Below are 25,453 nucleotides of genomic sequence, written 5' to 3' on the forward strand. Positions count from 1 at the left end.
CTAAAATTTTGCACACATGTTTATTTTTCCAGTAGGCAGGTTAAGTTCGTAAATGGGCCATGTAGGTCCACGTTTTCATATAGCCCCCATATAACGGTACCTCCCTATATTCGGTATTTTGATGATTTTTTTGGTATTTGAAGTTCGTTATAGGAACTACAGTCTGTGACAGAAAATTGTCTGTGCGGGTCCAGGTCTTCGTATAGGCCCCGTATATCAGTACCTCCCTATATTCGGTATTTTGATGATTTTAGCGACATTATTCACCGGAATTGTTTCAAAATTGGTATTTGAAGTTCGTAATGAATACTACAGTCTAAGATAGAAAATTGTCTGTGCAAGTCCATGTCTTCGTATAGCCCCCATACAACGGTACCTCCCGATATTCGGTATTTTGATGATTTTAACGACATTATTCACGGGAATTGTTTTAAATTTGGTATTTGAAGTTCGTTATAGGAACTACAGTCTGTGACAGAAAATTTTCTGTGCGGGTCCAGGTCTTCGTATAGGCCCCATATATCAGTACCTCCCCATATTCGGTATTTTGACGATTTTAGGTACAATACCCACCGAAATTGTTTGAAATGTGGTATTTGAAGTTCGTAATGGATGCTACAGCCTGTGACAGAAAACTCCAATTTAACGGCACCTCCTTTATACGATATTTTGATGATTTTAGCTACATTATTTACCGTTTATTTCAAGTTTCCAATTTGAATATGGTAATGGCTTATGACAAACAACGCCTATGTATGTCCACGTCGTATAGACCCCAATATGACGGCTATATTCGGTATTTTTAAAATTTTAACAGAATTTTTTAAGGATTTTATTTTTTAAAAATTTCCAAATTCGTTGCAAATGGTGGAGGGTATTAAAAGTTCGGCCCGGCCGAACTTAGTGCTTTTTAACTTGTTTTTTGTCTGGGATATTCTCCCCAGAAGTTATTTTAAAAATAACTTCTATGACAAAAAATTTTTTACCCAAGTGACGAGATCGTAAGCTCAATAGAGGAACCAAAGAATTGAATAAAACTAAAATTCTTTTGGAAAGTCTTCTAAATTTTATAACCGCACTTATAATCATTTACATCTTTATCTACTTGTTATGCTTTCGTTCAACCTGAAAATAGTTTTTTAAAAACTGTTCTAAAACTTTCGTTATCGCCAAATTGCATATTTGTATATATGCCGATATAACAATCCTTAGCGGTATTTGTTTTTTATTTATTTTTCAATTGTCACTATCGCCAATTCTTCTGAAATTTAAGAGATAAACATACGTTATGTTGTTAACAGATATTTACAGTGAAACCTTTTGGAAATCGAACAAACAAGTTTCTTCATATAATCGTATTTTATGTACGATGGCAAGCATAGGTAGGGACTCCCCACAGTCTGCTCAACGTAGCAGATAACAAGAACATAACATAAAACAACAAATACAGCTACTGCACACCCAAGTATCGCAAAATGTTATTAACATTACTTTTGTTTATATCTCTCTCTCGCTCTCTCTATCTATCGATTGCATGTTTAGATTGTTTGTTTTTATTTAGCCGCTCGTTTTAGTTCGGTCTCTCAATCAATTGCTTCGACTTGTTTTTCAAACAAAAGTGATTCATTCATGTTGTTGTCCATCAGTCGTATATAGTTCTTAGCCGCATGGCGAAGTGTTTTATTGCCTGCAACAAAAAGAAAATACAAATATAAGCAAAAAATGGAATCGGAAAAGCCGCAAGGTGGTGATATTAATACTGAACCTCCAAAGAGGTGAGTATCTAGATGCTATAACAATGGGTGGGGGTTGTGATAAGGACTAAACGTTTTGATAAAAACGCATTGAAGTCTTCAATGAAACAGATCATTTTCACGAAAATACTGGGCTATGTTTGTTACTGAATTATTTGTTGTGGCGTCCCAACGGATTTTGTTTTTTTTTTTTTTTTTTTTTTTGTTTTAACGGTTGTTCAATATGTATAATTTTATTTTTTCCATATAATATTGAATTGTTTTGTAGATATTTATCTGTGGGTGGAAAAGACAAACAACTGAATATGTATTTCATCATGAAATGCCATTGTTTTTGGAGATACGTATGTTTCCATAGCTAAACTAGCTGAGCCCGGTGCGCTTCGCTATCCCTATTGCGTTTATATGCATTCAAAGTTTTATATACGAATATTTGTTTGCAAATGCTAATCGTGCAGGAATCTACCATATTTTAAAGTTGAGCGGCATTTCTGTTGCAATTAGTGAATTCGAGGTAGCAACATACTTCCGCGTAATAATCGAATCCTCAATTAAATTATTGTGTAGTTTTTATGTCCTCCACCATACTATAAAGGATATATTAATTTTGTCATTCCATTTGTAACTCCTCGAAATACCCATGTCAGACCCAACAAAGTATATATATTCTTGATCAGCGTAAAATTCTAAGATTCTGTTGTAATCACGCTATCTTTTGAACGAATTTAGATAGAAGGCTAAAATTTTGCACACATGTTTATTTAAACATTAGACAAGTTAAGTTCGTAAATGGGCCATGTAGGTCCATGTCTTCGTGTAGCCTCAGTATAACGGTATCTACCGATATTTGGTATTTTTATGATTTCAGCGACATTATCCAACGGAATTGTTTCAAATTTGGCATTTGAAGTTCGAAATGGATACTACAGCCTCAGACAGAAAATTGTGTGAGCAGGTCCACCTCTTCGTATAGTCCCCATACAACGGTACCTCCCGATATTCGGTGTTTTGATGGTTTTTGGCGACATTATTCACCGGAATTGTTTCAAATTTGGCATTTAAAGTTCGAAATGGTTACTACAGCCTGAGACAGAAAATTGTCTGAGCAGGTCCACCTCAACGTATAGTCCCCATACAACGGTACCTCCCGATTGTCTTTGCGGGTCCATGTCTTCGTATAGCCCCCATATAACTGTACCTCCCAATATTCGGTATTTTGGTGACTTTAGCAACATTGATCGCCGGAATTGTTTCAAATTTGGTGTTTGAAGTTCATAAAGAATACTACAGCCTATGGCAGAAAATTATCTATGCAGGTCCATGTCTTTGTATAGCCCCCATATAACGGCACCTCCCAATATTCGGTATTTTGATGATTTTAGCGACATCGTTCAACGGAATTGTTTCAAATTTGGCATTTGAAGTTCGAAATAGATACTACAGCCTAAGGCAGAAAATTGTATATGCAAGTCCACGTCGGGTTTTTTTTTTTGATGATATTCGGGTTTTTGATGATTTTAGCGACATTGTTCACCGGAATTGCTTCAAATTACGTATTTAGAGTTCGTAATAAATACTACAGCCTAAGGCAGAAAATTGTCTATGCAGGTCCACGTCTTCGTATAGCCCCCATATAATGGTACCTCCCAATATTCGGAATTTTGATGATTTTAGCGACATTATGCACCGGAATTATTTAAAATTTGGTGTTTGAAGTTCGCAATGAATACTACAGCCTAAGACAGAAAATTGTATGTGCAAGTTCACGTCTTCGTGGAGCCCCCATATAACGGTACCTCCCGATATTCGGTATTTTGATGATTTTGGAGACATTATTCACCGGAATTGTTTCAAATTTGGCATTAGAAGTTCGAAATAGATACTACAGCCTAAGGCAGAAAACTGTCTGAGCAGGTTCACGTCTTCGTATAGCCCCCATATAACGGTACCACCCGATATTCGGTATTTTGATGATTTTAGCGACATCGTTCAACGGAATTGTTTCAAATTTGGCATTTGAAGTTCGAAATGGATACTGCAGCCTGAGACAGAAAATTGTCTGTGCAGGTCCACGTCTTCGTATAGCCCCCATATAACGGTACCTCCCTATATTCAGTATTTTCAATATATTTTGAATTTTGAAGTTCGTAATGAATACTACAGCCTAAGACAGAAAATTGTATGTGCAAGTTCACGTCTTCGTATAGCCCCCATATAACGGTACCTCCCGATATTCGGTATTTTGATGATTTTGGAGACATTATTCACCGGTATTGTTTCAAATTTGGTATTTAGAGTTCTTACTACAGCCTAAGGCAGAAAATTGTCTGTGCAGGTCCACCTCTTCATTTAGTCCCCATATAACTGTATCTCCCAATATTCGGTATTTTTATGATTTTAGCGACATTATTCACCGGAATTGTTTCATATTTGGCATTTGAAGTTCGAAATGGATACTATAGCCTGAGGCAGAAAATTGTCTGAGCAGGTCCACGTGTTCATATAGCCCCCATATAACGGTACCTCCCGATATTCGGTATTTTGATGATTTCAGCGACTTTATTCACCGGAATTGATTCAAATTTGGCATTTGAAGTTCGAAATAGATACTACAGCCTGTGACAGAAAATTGTCTATGCAGGTCCAGGTCTTTGTATAGCCCCCCGATATTCGGTATTTTGATGATTTTAGCGACATTATTCACCGAAATTGTTTCAAATTTGGTATTTGTAGTTCGCAATGGATAGTACAGTCTAAGATAGAAAATTGTCTATGCAGGTCCACGTTTTCGTATAGCCCCCATATAACGGTACCTACCGATATTCGGTATTTTGATAATTTTAGCAACACTATTCACCGGAAATGTTTCAAATTTGGTATTTGAAGTTCGTAATGAATGGTACAGCTTATGACAGAAAATTGTCTGTGCAGGTCCACGTCTTCGTATAGCCCCCATATAACGGCACCTCCCGATATTCGGTATTTTGATGATTTTAGCGACATTATTTACCGGAATTGTTTCATATTTGGCATTTGAAGTTCGAAATGGATACTACAGCCTGAGACAGAAAATTGTCTGAGCAGGTCCACGTCTTCGTATAGCCCCCATATAACGGCAACTCCCAATATTCGGTATTTTGATGTTTTTAGCGACATTATTCACCGGAATTGTTTTAAATTTGGTGTTTGAAGTTCGTAATGAATACTACAGCCTAAGACAGAAAATTGTCTGTGCAGGTCCAAGTCTTCGTACAGCTCCCATATAATGGCACCTCCCGATATTCGGTATTTAGACGATTTTAGGTACAATACTCACCGAAGTTGTTTGAAATATCGTATTTGAAGTTGGTAATGGAAGCTACAACCTGTGACAGAAAATTGTCTATGCAGGTCCAGGTCTTCGTATAGCTCCGATATAACGGTACCTCCCTATGCACGGTATTTTGATGGTTTTAGCTACATTTTTCACTGTTTATTTCAAGTTTCGAATTTGAATATGGTAATGGCTTGTGACGAACAATGCCAATGTAGGTGCACGCTGTACAGACCCTAATATAACGGCTATATTCAGTATTTTTAAGATGTTAAAAGAATTTTTGACGAATGTTACCATTTTGAAAATTTCCAAATTCGTTCTAAATAGTGGAGGGTATTTATGCTGCCTAGACAATTTTCTATCTTAGGCTGTATTATCCATTACGAACTTCAAATACCAAATTTGAAACAATTTCGGTGAATAGTGTCGCTAAAATCATCAAATTACCGAATATCGGGAGGTACCGTTATATGGCATTAAGAGTTTCCGATCCAAGAATTGAATACTTTTCAGGGTTTCCTGTACGATGTAATCTTCAACGTTGAACTTTCGTTTGCCGGATTAGGTCCCATATTTCTGGTGAAAGCCTAAGAGGTACTCTATTTTCAGAAAAGATTCAAGGAATGACAGACTCAATGGCGTTACCAAATTTCCAACTCAGTAACATTCCGATCTATAGGAAGTTTACAATTTACAACTTTCTTTGTCGTGGCTAGGTCCAATATTTTTGGCGAGAGTCAATGGGGTACTCTATTCCCAGAATAAATTCAAGGAATGGCAGACTCCATGGTTTTTCCAAACACCTATCTGGTGGCATCGATATCCGACTGAGTAACATTCCAATCTATGGGAAGTTTACAATTCTCCCGGCGTTAAGAATTTCCGCTCCGAGAATTGGAAACCTTTCAGGGTTTCCTGTACGATGTAATCTTTAACGTTGAACTTTCTTTGTTGTGTCTAGGTCCAATATTTTTGGCGAGAGTCTACGGGGTACTCTATTCTCAGAATAAATTCAAGGAATGGCAGACTCCATGACGTTTCCGAAAACCTTGCTCCTGCCATCGATTTCCGATTGAGTAACTTTCCGATCTATTGGAAGTTGACAGTTTGAAAGCTCTTCTGCCAATATCCTTTTGAATTGTCGTCTTTCCATTCTTTTGTAGTCGGAGAAAGTGCCTTTTCTTCACAAATTTGGAAGTGAGATTACTAGTAACGACAATTTTCCTATTTTTTCATGGATTCTTCTTGGGTCTGTTTTCTAGGTCTTTAGTAAAAATAATATAAAAATGTTCGTTGTATTATTTTCCCGATTATTGAATCTCTTTCTCTTCTTTCAGTTACTATACAATTGTTGCTCCTGGAACAATTCAAGCGGATTTGGATTATGCTGTCACTGTGACATTGCACAAGCACACCGGACCTATTACCGTTCAGATTACCCTCTCCGGGCCGAGCTGCAATGAGAACAGAACCTTAGAACTACAACCACAATCATCGCAAATGGCAATTTTCAAAGTTCCTTCACAGCTGGCAGATGGCACGTATGAGCTAATCGTCGAAGGAACTCAAGGTTTAGTTTTTCGGGAATCATCAAAACTAATTTTTAGAAATTGCCTGCATCAAATCTACATACAAACCGATAAGGCCACATATAAACCTGGTGATTTGGTGCTATATCGCCTTTTGGCCTTGGATAGAAATCTAAAACCGGCCAACTTTTCGGATCCAGTCGATTTAGTAATACGTGATGGTGCCTCAAATCAAATTAAGCAAGTAAAGGATTTGAAATTCAACAAAGGGGTATATCGGGGTGAATTTCAACTCTCCGACCAACCGGTTTTGGGCAAATGGAGCATCGATGTTAACGCTGGTCGGGACAGTCTAATGAAACTCGGTAAAAGTTTTGAGGTGGCCAAATATGTGCTACCCAAGTTTAGTGTTGAAATTGAAACCGAGCGGGAAATTGCCATCTTGGATAAGCAAATCAAAGTTACCGTTCTCTCCAACTACACCTATGGCCAGCCGGTAAGGGGCAAATTGCAAGTTATTGCCAAGTTAAAGCAATATTGCCAATTACTTGGATGTGCCGAGAAAACCATCGACTTCAATGGCAAAGCTGATGTGGAATTCGATTTTATGGAAGATCTGGGTTTACAACACCCAACGGAGGATGAATACGGAGATTGGCAAATACATCTTAAGGCCGTTGTCCTAGAAGCTTTTACGGACATTCAACAGAGCAGCACAACAGAGGTGAACTTGAGAAGATCTCGTTACAAAATTACCCTATTGGATTACCGACCAGAATATGAACTGAATAAACCGTTTGAAATTCGAGCAGCGGTCAAATATCTTAACAATCGTCCTGTAACAAATGCCAAACGACCAGTTCAACTTATTATTAGCCAAGATTATGTTACGAATTTCCAAGCCAAAGACCATGACTTGTTTTTTCAATCGGAAATAAATCCGGATGGCATTGTTGTTTTTACCGTGACCATAGCTGAGGATAAGGACTATTCCTGGATGACATTTCGATTTGAGGAAGAAGTTCAATCCGAATATGGTCTATATCTAAAGCCAGCAGCAGCAGCAGCAGCAAGTGATGAGGTTACGTCAACAGAAACGTATGAGTTGCCTTTGGAATTAAATCTGCAAACTGAAACGTAAGTACAACACACATTTTTAGTCAAATTTGACCGCAAAGAAAAGTGAGGTTTTAGGATAAATGACCGAAAAAAAGGTGACATTTTCCTCGCTTAACCCTCTTCTTTAAAATAAAACTCAGTTTTTTAAACCGTTGCTTTCGGAGATTCTTTCTAAATCTCCCCAAAAACATAAGGTTATTTAATATACAGGGTGAAATGAAAAAAACTGCAACCAACTTCAGACTGCTGTCGTTTCTAAGCCACTCGTCCGACAGCTGTTAAAATTATTCCAATGACACCTCACAATATCGTTTACAAGCATACAAAAGCATTTTGCTGAGAATTTTCCAGAAAAAAAGTTAGCAGAAATGGTTCGAAAATTGAAGAAGCGACTTGATCGAAATCCGCGTCGCAGTGGCCGAAAAATGGCTCGTGAGCTGAACATATCAGAATATTCCATTCGGGAAATATTGAAAAATGAGCTCGGGGTAAAGCCATTGAAATTCCAAAAAGTGCAAGAACTTACACCACAACAGAAAGAAAATAGACTCAATAGAGCTAAAGAGTTGCTTGGCCGAAAGTTGTGAACTGCCGAATTTGGTTTTCTCCGATAAGAAAACATTCGTTGACCAGCAGTTTGTAAACAACAAAATGATCATGTTTACTTGCCAAAGAGGTCAGCTGAAAATGTGCACCTTCGGTTAGCCACCAGAACTCAAGCGTCGGCTATGGTGATGGTATGGGCCGTGGGTTGTTGTTGTTGTAGCAGCTCATACATATGTGTTCGTTCGGTTTCCATTTTCTGACTCAGTTCAATCAGGTTCTGCCTCTAAGTCCAGTCTCAAAAAGGATGCAACCTGTATGGGTTGAGTCCATAACGAGACTGGAGTTAGGTGAGTAGGCTTGGCTGGGCAGCGAAATAAGTGCAGCGTGTCATGTGGGCCTGTGCCACATGCTGGGCAGATGTTCTGCACTTCGCCGTTGATCCGGGCCCAGTAGGAATTTAGGCGGCTGCACCATCCGGATCGTAATTGAGCCAAGACTACTCGGGTTTGTCGGGGCAGCTCTCGTTCTTCAGCTGCGACGGGAGGGGGATGGTCTCCTAGCACAGTATTCACTCTATATCCTTCAATGGCTTCTGAGACCGCATTAGAGTGAATACTATTCAGTCCCGCTTGATAGGCCTGTTGATCTAGAGGCTCTCTCTTATACCTCTGTACCTCTCTCTCCAGATCATGAAGGTCTTTCCTAACGTGCCTGGGCGGAGGTTGCCTATCCACAAGATGGTGATTTGGATGGCTTTGTCTATAACACCCAAGCAGGTATTGCATTGACAGCATTTTGTTATGCTGTCGCACCGGTAAGACCTTCGCCTCCTCATGTAGGTGATCGACGGGTGTCATGAGAAGGCACCCTGTTGCGGTTCTAAGGGCGGCATTCTGGCAGGACTGAACATTTTTCCACTGCGTAGCACTGACGTTAGCGGACCACACTGGAGCCGCATAGTTTACCACAGACCGGCCTATCGCGTTGTAAGAGGTCAACAAGGTCTCCTTATCAGCTCCCCAAGTACTGCCGGCCAGAGACTTGAGGACCTTGTTCCTACTTCTAATCTTGTCGCAGATAGCTGTGGTATGCGCGGACGACTTAAAGAGGCTATCGAATGTGACCCCTAATACCTTGGGGTAGTTGGTGGTCGGAATAATAGCACCATCGACCTGCACATTCAAGGATAGCCCCATCTCCGCAGTCCATGTGGTGAAAAGTGTGGCCGTCGACTTAGTGGCGGATATCTTCATATTCCTCGCAGTGAAAAAGGCGGTAAGATCAACAAGGTAAGCGTTCAACCGATCGCAAATGTCATCAATAATGGGTCCGGACGCCACGAGCGTACAATCATCTGCGTACGTAATAATCTCTATGCCGTCTGGAGGGCGTGGAATTTCAGAAAGGTAGAGGTTAAACAGTTCCGGAGATATCACCCCACCTTGGGGAACTCCCTGTTTAACTCTACGGATGCTCGACTTCTTGTTTCTGAATTCCACGTACGACTGGCGTCCACACATGTAGTTTACTATCCAACGTTTCAAACTTGGCCGGAGGGTGGTGCGTTCAATGTCCTCGAACAGTGTGGCATGATTGACTGTATCAAAGGCTTTTGATAAATCAAGTGCCACCATGACTGTTCTATCGCACGGCCTGTTCTGGTTGAGACCTCTACTGACATGTGTGGAAATGGCGTGTAAAGCTGTTGTTGTGCTATGCAATTTTCGGAATCCGTGTTGATGATCGGCTACTGGGAAACACTCTCTTATGCTGGGGAGGAGTAAAGCCTCAAGCGTCTTTGCTACTGGTGACAAAAGTGATATCGGCCTGTATGAATCACTTTTGCTGGCATCCTTGCCTGGCTTCAGTAGCGGGACCACCCTGCCCATTTTCCATGCATCGGGGACTACTAGGGTGGCTAACGACAGGTTGAGAAGCTTTGTCAGATACTCAACTCCTGGTTCATCCAGTTGCTTCAACATCACCATTGAGATTCCGTCAGGACCAAGCGCTTTGGATGACTTTGCGCTTCTGATGACCTGTGCAACATCTGCCAACGTAAATTGTGGTGGTACCTCCTCGGCTGGAAGGGATCGTACACGGCGTAGTATCCTTCTCTTCGCCCTGTCACTCTCGGGGTGCTCTACAAACTGCCGGTTAAAATAACACGCGCACCTCTTCGGATCTGTCACTTCTACGCCGTTAAATGAGACAGATGTCCGATCGTCCTTTTTTCCAGGGTTCGAAAGCGACTTAACCGTTGCCCACAATTTACTCGTTCCGGTACCGATGTTGCAATGCTTCAGATGTTCTAACCACTTTTCCGCTTATGCTCACCTACTAACCTGTTTACCTCCAGAGTAAGTTCCCTGACTCGGGTTATTAGGGTTAGTACGGCGAAGCTCATCTCGCTCGTTTGCTAATCCCGCTGCCTCTGCTGGGAAATTTGGTCTTATTTCAGGTATTCGACCAGCAGGTATATAGCGAGCGGCTGCAGCTTTGATGATGTCCCGGAAACACCTATCTGCTACCTGAACATCAGATGGGTTGGGCAGTTCTCTGAAGCGGCGATTGGTATACTCTCTGAATTCTTGCCAATTAGCTTTCCCGTGGTTAAGGAAAGTGCGGCGTTCAGAGTCGATGAAGTCGGGTGGTCTATTGATGGCGATAATAATGGGGCCGTGGGTCGCCATAACAGCCGATGGTCGCTCTCCGCTCGTAATTATCGACAGTGGCATCAGAATAAATGCCGCATATTACCGCGAAAATATTCTGAAGGGTGTATTGAAGCCTTGGGCACCCAAACATTTTGGCCGCAGACCTTGGACCAGACTCAGCACCATCGCACTCAGCACGCGCCACCCAAGAATGTTTACAAAATGAGGTTCCTTGCTTCATTTCCAGCGCACAATGACCACCAAAATCTCCGGATCCCAATCCGTTGGATTATTGTGTCTAGAGTGTTTTGGAAAGCAAGGTTGGCACTAGATATAGCAAGTTGTAAAGAATCGCTGAGTTGTTTCGCAATTTATGATAGATAAAAGTATTTAAAACGTTCTCCCTTTGAGGGTGAGGTACTAGAGGGGGTTCGCAGATATATAGCATCTTCACAACAGATCTTGTGTTGTTTGAAGAGAGTTGGATGCTTATTTCGATTTCTTTGAGCTTTATATTTTTCAAAAATTTGACCCCTATGTGGGCCAGGTAGCAAACGAAATTGTCCGATCTCTACCATCTTTATAAGAGATTTTGTGTTGATGGAAATATTGAGATGTACCATGTCTGCAATGGAATCGGATGTTGATTTCGCTTTTTATAAACTTCATGGGTATTCAAAATTTTGAGCGTTTGTAGGAGAGGTACCAGAAGAGTGGACTTATATATATCCGTCTTACTACCAGATCTTGTGTTCATAAAAATAGTAGGATATGTGAAATTTGAAGACAATCGGACTCTTAAATCATATTTTTAACAGTTATAATTATTCAAAATTTTGACCCTTTGTGGGAGAGGCTCTTGATGAAGTGGACCGATATTGTCCATTTTCTCACCTGACCTAGCACTGACCCAAATATTAGGATTTTCAAAGTTGGAGCAAAATCGGATTATTCTTTCTCTTTCTGTGCAGAAAATATATTTCTTAAAAATTTCGACATTTTGTAGGGAGGTACCAGAAGGAGTAGACCGATATATTCTATCTTAACACCAGACCTTGAGTTGATAAAAATATTGGGATGTGTGAAATTTAAAGACAATCGGATTCTTACATCACATTTTATAAGAGTTGTAATTTTTCAAAATTTTGAGACCTGACGTAGCACTGGCGCAAATATTAGAATTTGCAAAGTTGGAGCAAAATCGGATTATTCTTTCTCTTTCTGTGCAAAAAATATATTTTTTGAAAATTTCGACCTATTGTGGGGGAGGTACCAGAAGGAGTCGACCGATATTGCCCATCTCCGAACTCGATCTAAGTTTGACAAAAATATTACGATGTACCCAGTTTGGACCACATCGGATACTCCCTTCGAGAGTTATCGTGCGCACCAGCCAGCCAGACAAACGGAAGGACGGACATCGCTAGATCAACTCCAAATGTTCTGAATCTGATTTGGACCAAAGAGACCTAGGGTCTAAAACCGTTATTTCGACTAGGCACGTTTGACCTTATCAAATTGTATATACCCTCTGTAGCCATATGGCTGAGGACATAATAAACAAGGAAAAAAGCTGTAAGTTTGACCGGGCCGAACTTTGAATACCCTCCACCATTTCGAATGAATTTGGCAATTCTCAAAAACAATAAAATCCGTTAAAAATTCTGTTAAAGTTTTAAAAATACCGAATATAGCTGTTATATTAGAGTCTATACGATGACATGGACCTGCATAGGTAACTCTGGTCATAAGCCATTACAATATTCAAATGCGAAACTTAAAAAAAACGGGTATGATGTCGATAAAATCAAAATACCGAATGTCGGGAGGTACCGTTATATGCACAGACAATTTTCTATCTTAGGCTGTAGTACCTATTTCGAACTTCAAATACCAAATTTGAAACAATTCCGGTCAATAATGTCGCTAAAATAATCAAAATACCGAATATCAGAGGGGGGAGTACCGTTATAGGGGGGCTATACGAAGACGTGGAGCTGCACAGACAATTTTCTGTCATTCATTTCGAACTTCAAATACCAAATTTAAATCAATTCCGATGAATATTGTCGCAAAAATCATCAAAATACCGAATATCGGGAAATACCATTATTTGGGGGCTATATACAAAACGTGGACCTACTTGGCCCATTTTCAATACCAAAAGTCCTGCAGATATGACATACATTTGAGTAAAATTTTATCAATCTACATCAATTTGTTCGGAAGCTAGAGTGATTTCCACAGACGGACAGATGGACGGACATCGCTAAATCGAAATAGAATTTTATGCTGATCAAGGGTCTAAAATGTTTATTTCGAGGTGTTACAAACGAAATGAGAAACTTAATATACCCTCCATACTATGGTGGAGGGTATAAAAATGGTTAAAAAAAGTTAATTTTCTTCACACACACTTCTACCCCGCTATTTCCAGACCACAACTTGGCGAAGAGTTGCTAATCGAAGTTAAATCCAATGCCCCGCTATTGAATTTCGTGTACTTTATTATTGCCCGCGGCAAAATTGTACAACATAAGATGGTCAATTTGAGCGGGACATCAAAATGTTATAGCCTCCAAGTGATGGCCACCTTTGATATGGTGCCGGTGGCCTATGTGTTTGCCTATTTAATTGATCAAGCCGGAGAATTTCATCACTGCCACGTTGTTATCAGATTTGAGAAAGTTTTTCAGAATCCGGTAAGAAGATGGCCAAATATTTCACACATTTTTCTTGAGTAATTATAGCATTTTTAATTAAAGCTTAACATCATCCCATCTCTTGAAGAAACCAAACCTGGTGCAGAGTTGACATTGAGTATAGAAACCGATCCGGAATCGTTGGTGGGTCTGATGGCCGTAGACCAGAGTGTATTATTGCTGCAATCGGGAAATGATTTTAACGATGTTCACATCTATCATGGTCTAATTATTTATGAATCTCGGCTACACGTTGAGGACGTATGGGCCATGCCTTATCCAGGAAAACGTTGTGGATTGGTGGCCCTAACGAATGCCTTCCAAAAGAAACCAAGTAAGTTGATTTCGAAGAAAATGAAAATTAAAATAAGTAAAAAACCTGAAGTTCGGCCGGGCCGAACTTTGAATACCCTCCAACATTTAGAGCGAATTTGGCAATTTTTAAAATTGTAGTATCCATTACGAACTTCGAATACTAAATTTAAAACAATTCCGGTGAATAATGTCGCTAAAATCATCAAAATACCGAATATCGGGAGGTACCGTTATATGGGGGCTATACGAAGACGTGGAGCTGCACTGACAATTTTCTGTCATAGGCTGTAGTATCCATTACGAACTTCAAATACCAAATTTGTGGCAATTCCGGTAAATAATGTCGCTAAAATCATAAAAATCCCAAATTTCGGTAGGTACCGTTATGTGGGGGCTATACGAAGATGTGGGCCTGCACAGACAATTTTTTGTCATAGGTTGTATTATCCGTTACGAACTCTAAATACCAAATTTGAAACAATTCCGGCGAATAATCTCGCTAAAATCATGAAAATACCGAATATTGGGAGGTACCGCTATATGGAGACTATACGAAGACGTAGACCTGCTCAGACAATTTTCTGCCCTAGGCTGTAGTATTCATTACGAACTCTAAATACCAAATTTGAAACAATTTCGGTGAATAATGTAGCTAAAATCATCAAAATACCGAATATCGAGTGGTACCGTTATATGGGGGATATACGAAGACATGGGCCTGCACAGACAATTTTCTGTCATAGGCTGTAGTATCCATTAAGAACTCTAAATACCAAATTTGAAAAAGTTCCGGTGAATAATGTCGCTAAAATCGTGAAAATACCGAATATTGGGAGGTACTGCTATATGGGGACTATACGAAGACGTAGACCTGCTCAGACAATTTTCTGCCCTAGGCTGTAGTATCCATTACGAACTCTAAATACCAAATTTGAAACAATTTCGGTGAATAATGTAGCTAAAATCATCAAAATATCGAATATCGAGAGGTACTGTTATATGGGGGATATACGAAGAAGTGGACCTGCACAGACAATTTTCTGTCATAGACTGTCGCATCCGTTAGGAACTTCAAATAACAAGTTTAAAACAATTCCGTTAAATAATGTCGCGAAAATCATCAAAATACCGAATATCGAAAGATACCGCTATATGGGGACTATACGAAAACGTAGACCTGCCCAGACAATTTTCTGCCTTAGGCTGTAGTATTCATTACGAACTCTAAATTCCAAATTTCAAACAATTCCGGTGAATAGTGTCGCTAAAATCATCAAAATACCGAATATCGGGAGGTACCGCTATATGGGGGATATACGAAGACGTGGGCCTGCAGAGACAATTTTCTGTCATAGGCTGTAGCACCCGTTACGAACTTCAGATATCAAATTTCAAACAATTCCGGTGAATAATGTCGCTAATACCATCAAACCATACTATGGTGAAGGGTATAAAAATCGTGAAATTTTATTATATCGTAAAACAGGTTTATGCAGACTTACCCTAGATTGGAGATCATCCTTAGGTCTCCTAAATACAAAACTTCTGAACATTACATATTTCCAACATTTCTTTTCTATTTCAGAACGTAAAATTCGTTGCAGAGCTATGAAATGTAAGGAGTCAGTTGCACGCCAAGATATGGAATTTGCTGAAGATGAATTACGCGATCGGGAACGGTCCCTGGATGAGGATACATGTATTGCTCCGGTTCGTAAAAATTTTGTGGAAACTTGGATTTTCGATGATATTGAATGGTGGGTTTTGTAAAAAGTATCAATATCGATATCTATAATTCTAATATTTGTTTTCATCTCATCGCCCCTTCAGTGCTAGTGGCCGAACAGCCTTTACCAAAACCATACCTGATACCATAACATCATGGATTATAACCGGATTTTCAATTAATGAAAAAACCGGCTTCGGCATGACCGATGAAGCAACAAAAGTTCGGGTATTTCAACCATTCTTTGTGAGCACAAATCTCCCATATTCGATAAAGCGCGGTGAGGTCGTGTCCATACCAATTGTGGTGTTCAATTACACGGCCGGTGATTTGCAGGCAGTTGTCACCATGGAGAATGACCTAAACGAATATGATTTCATGGAGGACACCAACAATGCGCAAATGCTAAGTAAAAAGATCCTTATACCCTCCAATGGCAGTGAAACGGTCAATTTCAAAATTAAACCCAAAATTGTTGGGGAAGTAATGTTAAAAATCAAGGCCATAACCCCCTTGGCCGGAGATGTTGTGCATCAAAAATTAAACGTAGAACCTGAAGGTGTTACACAACATAAAAATGTTGCCCATTTTATAAATCTATCTGAACAGGGACAAACCACCGAGCATATCTTGAAAGCCATCATTCCCCAGGATAGGGTAGACGACTCGGAATATTTAGAATTCACAGTTGTGGGAGATATTCTGGGACCCACCATCAAGAATATCGATCAATTGATACGCATGCCATACGGCTGTGGCGAACAAAACATGATGAATTTTGTGCCGAATATTTTGGTGGTGAAATATCTAAATGCCATTGGTCGGGACATGCCAGGGCTGATGGAGAAGGCCAAAAAATATATGGAAACGGGATATCAAAAGGAATTAACCTATAAACATGGCAATGGTGCGTTCAGCACCTTCGGAGAGGGCAGCAGTGAAGCGAATAGCTGGCTAACGGCCTATGTGGCACGTTCGTTTATTCAGGCCCGCAACTTAATCACCATTGATGAGAAAATTATTGAGGATGCCTTGCAGTATCTGCTTGGCACACAAAAGGACAATGGACAATTTCCACAAACGGGAGAGCTGTTTCATTCTTCCAATCAAAATGAGCTGGGAGTATCGGCATTTATACTAATGGCTTTCTTGGAGGATAAGGTAGGCTTTGCTTTTATACCCTCCACCATAGTATGGAGGGTATATTAAGTTTGTCATTCCGTTTGTAACACCTCGAAATATACATTTTAGACCCCACAAAGTATATATATTCTTGATCGGCAAAAAAATTCTATGTCGATTAAGCGATGTCCTTCGGTCCGTCCGTTTATCCGTCTATGGAAATTAATCTAGCTTCCGAACGAAATGAAGTAGATTAATAAAATTTTAGTCAAATGTATATTATGTCTGCAGGACTTTTGGTATTGAAAATGGGTCATGCAGGTCCACGTGTTTGTATAGCCCCATATAACGACACCTCCCGATATTCGGTATTTTTATGATTTTAGCGACATTATTCACCGGAATCGTTTCAAATTTGGTATTTAAAGTTCGTAATAGATACTTCAGCCTAAGACAGAGAATTTTCTGTGCAGGTCTATGTCTTTATAACGGTACCTCCCGATATTCGGTACCTCCCGATATTTGGTATTTTGATGATTTAAGCGACATTTTTCAGCGGAAATGTTTCAAATCTGGTATTTGAAGTTCGTAATGGGTACTACAGCCTATGACAGAAAATTGTTCGTGTAGGTCCAGGTCTTCATTATAACCCCATATATTCGGTACTTTGATGTTTTTAGCGACATTATTTGCCGGAATTGTTTCAAATTTGGTATTTGAAGTTCGTAGTGCATACTACAGCCTATCTCAGAAAATTGTCTGTGCAGGTCCACGTCTTCGTATAGCCCCCATATAACGGTACCTCCCAATATTCGGTATTTTGATTATTTAAATGACATTATTTACCGGAATTGTTTCAAATTTAGTATTAGAGGTTCGTAATGGATACTACAGCCTATGACAGAAAATTGTCCGTGCAGGTCCACGTCTTCCTATAGCCCCCATATAACGGTACCTCCCGATATTCGGTATTTTGATGATTTTGGCGACATTATTCACCGGAAATGTTTCTAATTTGGTATTAGAGGTTCGTAATGGATACTACAGCCTATGATTGTGTCTACAGATCCACGTCGTCGTATATACCCTAATATAACGGCTACATTCGGTATTTTTAAGACTTTTTAACCGATTTTATTTTTTCGAAAATTCCCAAAATCGTTCCAAATGGTGGAGGATATTCAAATTTCGGCTCGATCGAACTTACAGCTTTTTTACTTATTTTTTCTCACTTTTCAGGTCTACGCCTTAAAGTATGCAACGGCAGTCGAGAGATCTCTGCAATACCTTGCCAACAATGTGCAAACGGAAGACAACATTTATTCGCTGGCTCTCATTCTATTTGTCTTTCAAAAAACCAAACATCCTCTGACCAATCAAGTAAACGAGAAAATACAACAAAAATCGAAATTTGAGAATAATTTGAAATGGTGGTCCAACTCCACCGAATATAACAACAATAATATTGAGGTGACCTCCTATATTTTACAATCCATGTTGGAAATGGAGGCACAGCAGCTGGGAGACATTGTACCAATTATAAAATGGCTAATATCGCAACGTAATAATTTGGGTGGTTTTGATTCGACACAGGATACTGTTGTTGGACTCAAGGCATTGGTGGCTTTTGCTGAAAAATTCTCCTCAACGGGCGGGGATGGTGGTGAAAATCTTAAAATCCACTACAAGGGACTGGATGAGGCAGGTGTGGAAACCACACTGGGTTCTTTTGCCGTGGATCGAGAGAATTCATTTATTTTACAAAGTTATTTGGTACGTACAAAATCGAATGTTTAAATTCAAAATATGTTTTAATATTTTTTTTTCCATTTTCTCTTTTCTAGTTACCCAAGTCCACACGACAGCTTAGCCTCACTGCCAGTGGTCAAAAGGGGGCATCAGCTTTGTTGCAATTATCCTATCAGTACAATGTCAATGTGCCAGAACAAGAACCCAACTTCCACATTGAGTATACAGCCAAAACAACTCCCGTCCCTGGACAATTCGCAATGAATGTCAGTGTCGAATATAAACCCCACTACTCGGTTGAGGCGAAAGAATCAAATATGGCGGTTATGGAAATTAGCCTGCCATCGGGATACATCACTCACATCGATAATCTGGCAGCGATACAAAATGATCCTCGCGTCCAAAGAGTGGAAACGAAAAATGACGACACCATCATAGTAATCTACTTTGAACGACTGGTTGTGGGAGAGCAGAGCTCCTTTGATATTTTTGCCAACAAGTCGCATGCGGTGGATAATTTGAAACCCTCGCCGATTACAATTTATGACTACTACAACACGAATCAGCGAGCTACGGTTTTATATCAGAAATGATTTTGTAAAAAGTAAATAATTATTATTTTATTATTATTATTGTTATTATTATTATTATTATTATTATTATTATTATTATTATTATTATTATTATTATTATTATTATTATTATTATTATTATTATTATTATTATTATTATTATTATTATTATTATTATTATTATTATTATTATTATTATTATTATTATTATTATTATTATTATTATTATTATTATTATTATTGCAAATTTAATCACATGTGAAAATGTTGATTTTTGTTGCAGGATATAGTTTTAAAGACTGCTAATAAATATAATCCTGGATTAAACAAGTAAAAAAAACTGTAGGTTCGGACGGGCCGAACTTTCAATGCCCTCCACCATTTGGAACGAATTTTGCAATTTTCAAAAACAATAAAATCCGTTAAAAATTCTGTTAAAATCTTAAAAATGTCGAATGTAGCTGTTATATTAGGGTCATGGACCTGCATAGGTAACTTTTGTCATAAGCTATTATAATATTCAAATGCTAAACTTGAAAAAATAGGGAGGAACCATACGTGGACCTGCACAGACAATTTTCTGGCATAGACTGTAGTATCCATTACGAAATTCAAATACCAAATTTAAAACAATTCCGGTAAATAATGTCGCTAAAATCATCAAAATACTGAATATCCGAGAGTAACGTTATATGGGGGCTATACGAAGACGTGGACCTATATGACCGGTTTTCTGTCTTAGGCTGTAGTATCCATTACGAACTTCAAATACCTAATTTGAAACAATTCCGGTACATAATGTCGCTAAAATCATCAAAATACCTAATTTCGGGTGGTACCGTTATTTGGGGCTATACGAAGACGTGGACCTGCACAGACAATTTTCTGTCGTAGGCTGTAGTATCCATTACCAACTTTAAATACCAATTTTCAAACATTTCCGGTAAATAATGTCGCTAAAATCATCAAAATACCGAATATCAGGGGGTACCGTTATATGGGCATATACGAAGACGTGGACCTACATAGCTCATTTTCTGTCTGAGGTTGATGTATCCATTATGAACTTCAAATGCCAATTTTCAAACAATTCCGGTAAATAATGCCGCTAAAATCATCAAAATACCGAAAATCGGAGGGTACCGTTATATGGGGGTTATGCGAAGACGTGGACCCACATGACTTATTTTCTGGCTTAGGCTGCAGTATCCATTACGAACTTCAAATACCAAATTTGAAACAATTCCGGTAAATAATGTCGCTAAAATCATCAAAATACCGAATATCGGGGGCTACAGTTATATGGGAGCTATACGAAGACGCGGACCTACATAGCCCATTTTCAATACCAAAAGTCCTGCAGACATAATACACATTTGAGTAATTTTTTATCAACTTACTTCATTTCGTTCGGAAGCTAGAGTGATTTCCACAGACGGACAGAAAGATAGACGGACGGACATTGGTAAATCGACATAGAATTTTATGCTGGTCAAGTATATATATTTTGTGGGGTCTAAAATGTATATTTCGAGGTGTTACAAACGGAATGACAAACTTAATATACCCTCCATACTATGGTGGAGGGTATACAAATTATATATTTTAAAGAAAACTTATCTTGATATAATTTTTTAATATAAAAGAATAGGAAAATGTGCGAAAGTATTGCATTTGAGAGATTTTTTGAAGATATTTTTAGGCCAGATCAATAAAAATAGATGTCAAGCTTTTTTTAAAATATATCAAATGAATAATCAAATTAAAATGTACCCCACCAATAAGTGCGGATTTTTTAAGAATTTTTTTAAAGCGGATTTTACAAGAATCCTGATTTGTTTATAAATATTTTTTATACCCTCAGCCACATGGCTACATATATATAAACCCTATATCATTTGATACGGCCAAAAAGTGCCTCATCGATAACGATAACTAGACCCCAGGTCTCTTTGGACCAAATCCGTTTCAGGACATTTGGAGTCGATCTAGCGATGTCCGTCCGTCCATCCGTCTGTCTGGCTGGTGCGCACCATAACCCTCGAAGGGAGTATACGATATAGTCCAAACATTGTACATCGTCATTTTACTATTAAACTTAGTTCGAGTTCGAAGATGGGCAATATCGTTCTACTTCTTCTGCAAAAACTATATTTTATTGCACAGCAAGAGAAAGTTTAATCCGATTTTGCTCCAACTTTGCAAAACCCAATATTTGCACCAGTGCTAAGTCAGGTGCGAAAATGGATAATATCGGTTTACTCTATCAAGTTTGCGGGATTTTTTCAAGTTTCCTATTTTAATATTGTAATGCCCTATGGCCAAACTTGCCTGTGCAGGTCCACGTCTTCGACTAAACCCCAATACAGACATGGTGACCCTTTGTGGGTGAGATTCGCAGATATACAGGGTGAGTTACAAAAACTGCAAAAAAGTCAAATGCCATAATTTTTACATTTTTTATAATTTTATTGAATGAAAGCAAAAAATTTCGGAAATACCATCAAATTTTAGAATAAGTTTAGATTTGTTCGAATTTGCTAACTTTGACACGAATTATGGCCTTCAAACGGCCAATGAAACCGTCACACGCTGCCCGAATGTTGCCCGGCGGTATTTTGGCCCATTCCCGACGAAACGCTTGCTTGAGGTGATCGACACTTTCGTATTTTTTAGTGCCAACCTTGCTTTCCAAAATACTCCAGTCACAATAGTCCAACGGATTGGTATCCGGAGATTTTGGTGGTCATTGTGCGCTGGAAATGGAAAGCGAGGAACCTCATTTCGAACCATTCTTGGGTGGCGCGTGCTGGAATTTCCAAGGTCTGTTGGAATGTCCAAGGTCTGCGTCCAAAATGTTTGCGTGCCCAAGGCTTTAATACACTCTCCAGAATATTTTCGAGACAATATTTTCGAGCATTTATTCTGATGCTATGGTCGATTAATACGAGCGGAGAGCGACCATCGGCTATTATGGCAGCCCACACTATCACCATGGCCGACACTTGAGTTCTGGTGACCAACCAGCTGACCTCTTTGGCATGTAAACATGATAATTTTTTTTTGTATACAAACTCCTGGACAACGAATGTTTTCTTATCGAAGAGAACCAAATTCGGCAGTTCACCATTTTCGACCAAGCGAAGTATCTCTTTAGCTCTTTTGAGTATATTTTCTTTCTGTTGCGGTTTAAGTTCTTGTACTTTTTGGAATTTCTATGGATTTACCCCGAGATCATTTTTCAATATTTGCGAAATGGAATATTGCGATATGTTTTGCTCACGCGAGCCATTTTTCGGCCACTGCGACGAGAGTTTCGATCAAGTCGCTTCTTTACTTTTCGAACCATTTCTGCAGATGTTGTTGTTTTCTTTCGTCTACTTCCTTGACGTCGGGCTACGCTACCGGTATCACGGTAACGGGCGATGGTACGAGACACAAAAGATTTATTCACATTTAAATGCTGGAGTGCTCTAACGATAGCCACTTGTGGTTTTCCAGCCAAATATAAAGAAATCACACTATCACGCTTGAATTCCGTCACGAATAACATTTTTTCTGGAAAATTCTCACCAAAATGCTTTTGTACGTTTGTAAAGAATGTAATGAGCTGTCACTAGATTATTTTTAACATCGGTCAGACGAGTTGCTTGGAAATGACAGCAGTCTAAAGATGGTTGCAGTTTTTTCATCTCACCCTGTATGAATATTACCTGTCATTTTGCCAAGTTACAGCTAAAGCTTTGTGTTGTGTAGTAAAGAGAGAATCAAAACAAAATAGGAAATAAGCTTAAAAAGCAGGCCTAAATGAGCACAAACAAAACAAGAGGCAAGATAATACGCTATGAGAGGGAGAGAGAGAAAGAAAGAGAGCGAGTGAGTTAAAAGAATTAAGCCATGTTTTGAGTTTAGTAGTGGCTAAGACACGCGTCGTATAACAACGTATCTGAAACAAAAAGAAACGGCGCACGAAAAACGAACGAAAAGTGATTAAACGAAAAAAAGAATAAAAAATAGAAATTAAAATTATTGAGAAAACAAAAATATTCTTGGAAACAAGGTATTGAGGAATATTTTTTGGAAAGAAAAAAAATCTTAGAATCTTAGATTGCGAAGATAAAAATAGCAACGACTCGAAAACAAATTGCGTGGATGTGTCTCGGAGGCGAGTGACATAAATGTGTGATGTGAATAAATGTGTGATGAATGAATGAAAAAAAATCTAAAATCAAATAAAATATCCATTGAAGTGAAGTGGTGGTTTATGGCGCTGTAGATAATAAAGTGCTGTTTTTTGCTTCATAAACACAATTTTTTTTTATTAAGAATATCAAAAATAAAAATTCTCCATAGCACGGAGGTGAAGTGAAGCGATTTTATAGTTCCTTTTTTATTTTGTAATAAAAAAGTCTCTGTTTTTTTTTTCATTTTTGTTTATTTGCCCAGTCGGTCATACATCAACGATTTGAGAATTTTGCGCAAAGTGAACAAAAATCCAAACTAAATGTTAACGAGAGCGTAACAATTGCTCAGAATTGCGACACTGCGACGCAAGACAACAATAAAATAAAAACAACAATTAAATTAAGCAGCCAGCCAGTCAGCCAAGCAACAAGTCAGTCAGCCAGCGAAAAAACAACAGCAACAAATCTGAAAATGTTCGTGAAACAGCAGTGCTTTATAATATTGTCACTTTTGGTGCATTTAAATTCTGGTCAAGGGTTTGTATTCCAATTTTTTTTTCTTTTTGGTATAAAATTTATTTTGAATTATTTTTTTTTACCAAAATATAACACACACACCCATCCACCCACCGTTCCTCTACAGAAAACCCAGGCGATTTTCAAGCAACACAATACATACTTACCTTTATTTGCTATACAGAGGCTATTGTCTTTTCTTAAACACAAAAAAAAAAAATAAAACCACAACAAAAACCAGTAAGGAAAAATCAAAAGTCGAGCGGGGTCGACTATATGATAACCTACAAAAAAACCGCAACAAAATCAAACGCCATAATTTTTACATTTTATACCCTACAACACTATGTGTTGAGGTTATTATAAGTTTGATTGGGCCAAAAATTATGTAACACCACGAAATATTGATTTCCCACATAGGAAAGTATATATGGATCTTCCTATCTCGCCGAGCTGAGTCGATCTAGCTATGTATGTCCGTCCGTCCGTCTGTCCGTCTGTCCATGTTAATTTTTAATCACTCTACAGGTCGCAATTATGGCCGGATCTTCACGAAATTTAAAATTGTAGGTGGGGTTAAGGTCAGAATAGAGCCCTATTTCTTTTGGAGAGGATTGCATAATATTTAGGGGTTGAAATGGACCAAAAACTGAAAAATTTGCTGATTTTGCAGTTGCTCTACAGGTCACAATTATAGACCAACCGGAATTTCGCATGTAGCTAGAGTTTAGGGCGGGGAAGAAGCCTACCAATTTGGGTGGTCATCGGATAATATTTAGCGGGTAAAATAGACCATATCTTTTTTGTTGAAGAAATTCAAAATTTTTCATTAAACCGCGAATATTTTAAATCGCGGCGAAATCACAAAGCCATGACAATCCTGATCTTTACATTGATGTTAACATCCAACAAAACGGATATATAGCAAAATATGTGCGATATATATGTCTACCAAAGAAGATATGCTTGAAAGATGTCTTATATGTCGAGAACGGCTGAACTGATTTCGACAGTTCTCATTAATTCAGAATGGCCTCTTGGCAGGAAAGAAAAAACGTCTAAAAAAATCGCATAAAAACATCTCTAAAGATGAAAATATTGATTTTTTAAAATGTTTTTCAATTTTGTCATATTTTCATTTTGAATTAAACATTTGGTAATATTTCTACAGCTAACAAAACTAAGTAATTAGGATATCAGGATATCATATACAGATCGCATTTATGGCCCGATCCTAACGAAATTTTGCATGGGGATCAGATGAGGGTCAGAATAGAAGCCTACTCGTTTTGGAGATGATCGCCATATATTTAGGGGTTGAAATGGACCAAAAAAACCAAAAATGTCTGTATCTCATATAGATGCGTTTCAGTCAGAAACCAATAATAAATGTTAATCTTTTGCAACTTCTGAGAGGTTATAGGTCTTTGGGAAATATTGGTTCCAGATCTAGGAAGACCATTTACGTGCAACATCTACCTATAAATTGGAAATGAGCAAATTAGTTTAAGTTGCTATTATTCGAAAATTAGTGAACGAAACCTGATGATTTTCTTTTATTATTTGTCACAATATCTTGTGGAATTCTTTCGAGTATCTCGCCTATATAAACTGTATCGTTTATTATAGTGTTGTAGGGTATTCAA

At 38.6% G+C, this 25,453-nt stretch overlaps 2 protein-coding genes across 2 annotated transcripts in view; both read left to right on the top strand.

The window, feature by feature from the left end:
* The first annotated feature begins 1,587 nt into the window (after positions 1-1,587).
* LOC105261536 (CD109 antigen) lies at positions 1,588-19,495 on the top strand. The gene is made up of 9 exons (XM_059124602.1): positions 1,588-1,775; positions 6,408-7,736; positions 13,359-13,623; positions 13,687-13,957; positions 15,524-15,695; positions 15,769-16,825; positions 18,026-18,559; positions 18,631-19,139; positions 19,391-19,495. Exons 1-8 carry the CDS (start codon positions 1,723-1,725, stop codon positions 19,126-19,128), a joined length of 4,179 nt encoding a protein of 1,392 aa, XP_058980585.1. The 5' UTR covers positions 1,588-1,722; the 3' UTR covers positions 19,129-19,139; positions 19,391-19,495.
* A 3,519-nt stretch (positions 19,496-23,014) lies between these two features.
* Positions 23,015-25,453, top strand: part of LOC101889402 (thioester-containing protein 1 allele R1) — a 30,944-nt gene continuing 28,505 nt past the window's right edge. Inside the window, exons 1-2 of the mRNA XM_005179119.4 lie at positions 23,015-23,167; positions 23,554-23,828. Coding sequence (XP_005179176.1) covers positions 23,764-23,828 — 65 coding nt within the window. The 5' untranslated portion in view covers positions 23,015-23,167; positions 23,554-23,763. The remainder of the gene's footprint in view (positions 23,168-23,553; positions 23,829-25,453) is intronic.

Source organism: Musca domestica, unplaced genomic scaffold (assembly GCF_030504385.1).
Source record: "Musca domestica strain aabys unplaced genomic scaffold, Musca_domestica.polishedcontigs.V.1.1 3, whole genome shotgun sequence".
NCBI classification, from domain to species: Eukaryota; Metazoa; Arthropoda; class Insecta; order Diptera; family Muscidae; genus Musca; species Musca domestica.

Bases quoted from the DNA above. Each gene is read 5' to 3' on its own strand.
- LOC105261536 (XM_059124602.1), top strand. From the start codon at position 1,723: ATGGAATCGGAAAAGCCGCAAGGTGGTGATATTAATACTGAACCTCCA. The intron at 1,776-6,407 runs GTGAGTATCTAG...CTCTTCTTTCAG, and splicing joins AATACTGAACCTCCAAAGAG to TTACTATACAATTGTTGCTC. The intron at 15,696-15,768 runs GTGGGTTTTGTA...TCGCCCCTTCAG, and splicing joins ATTTTCGATGATATTGAATG to TGCTAGTGGCCGAACAGCCT.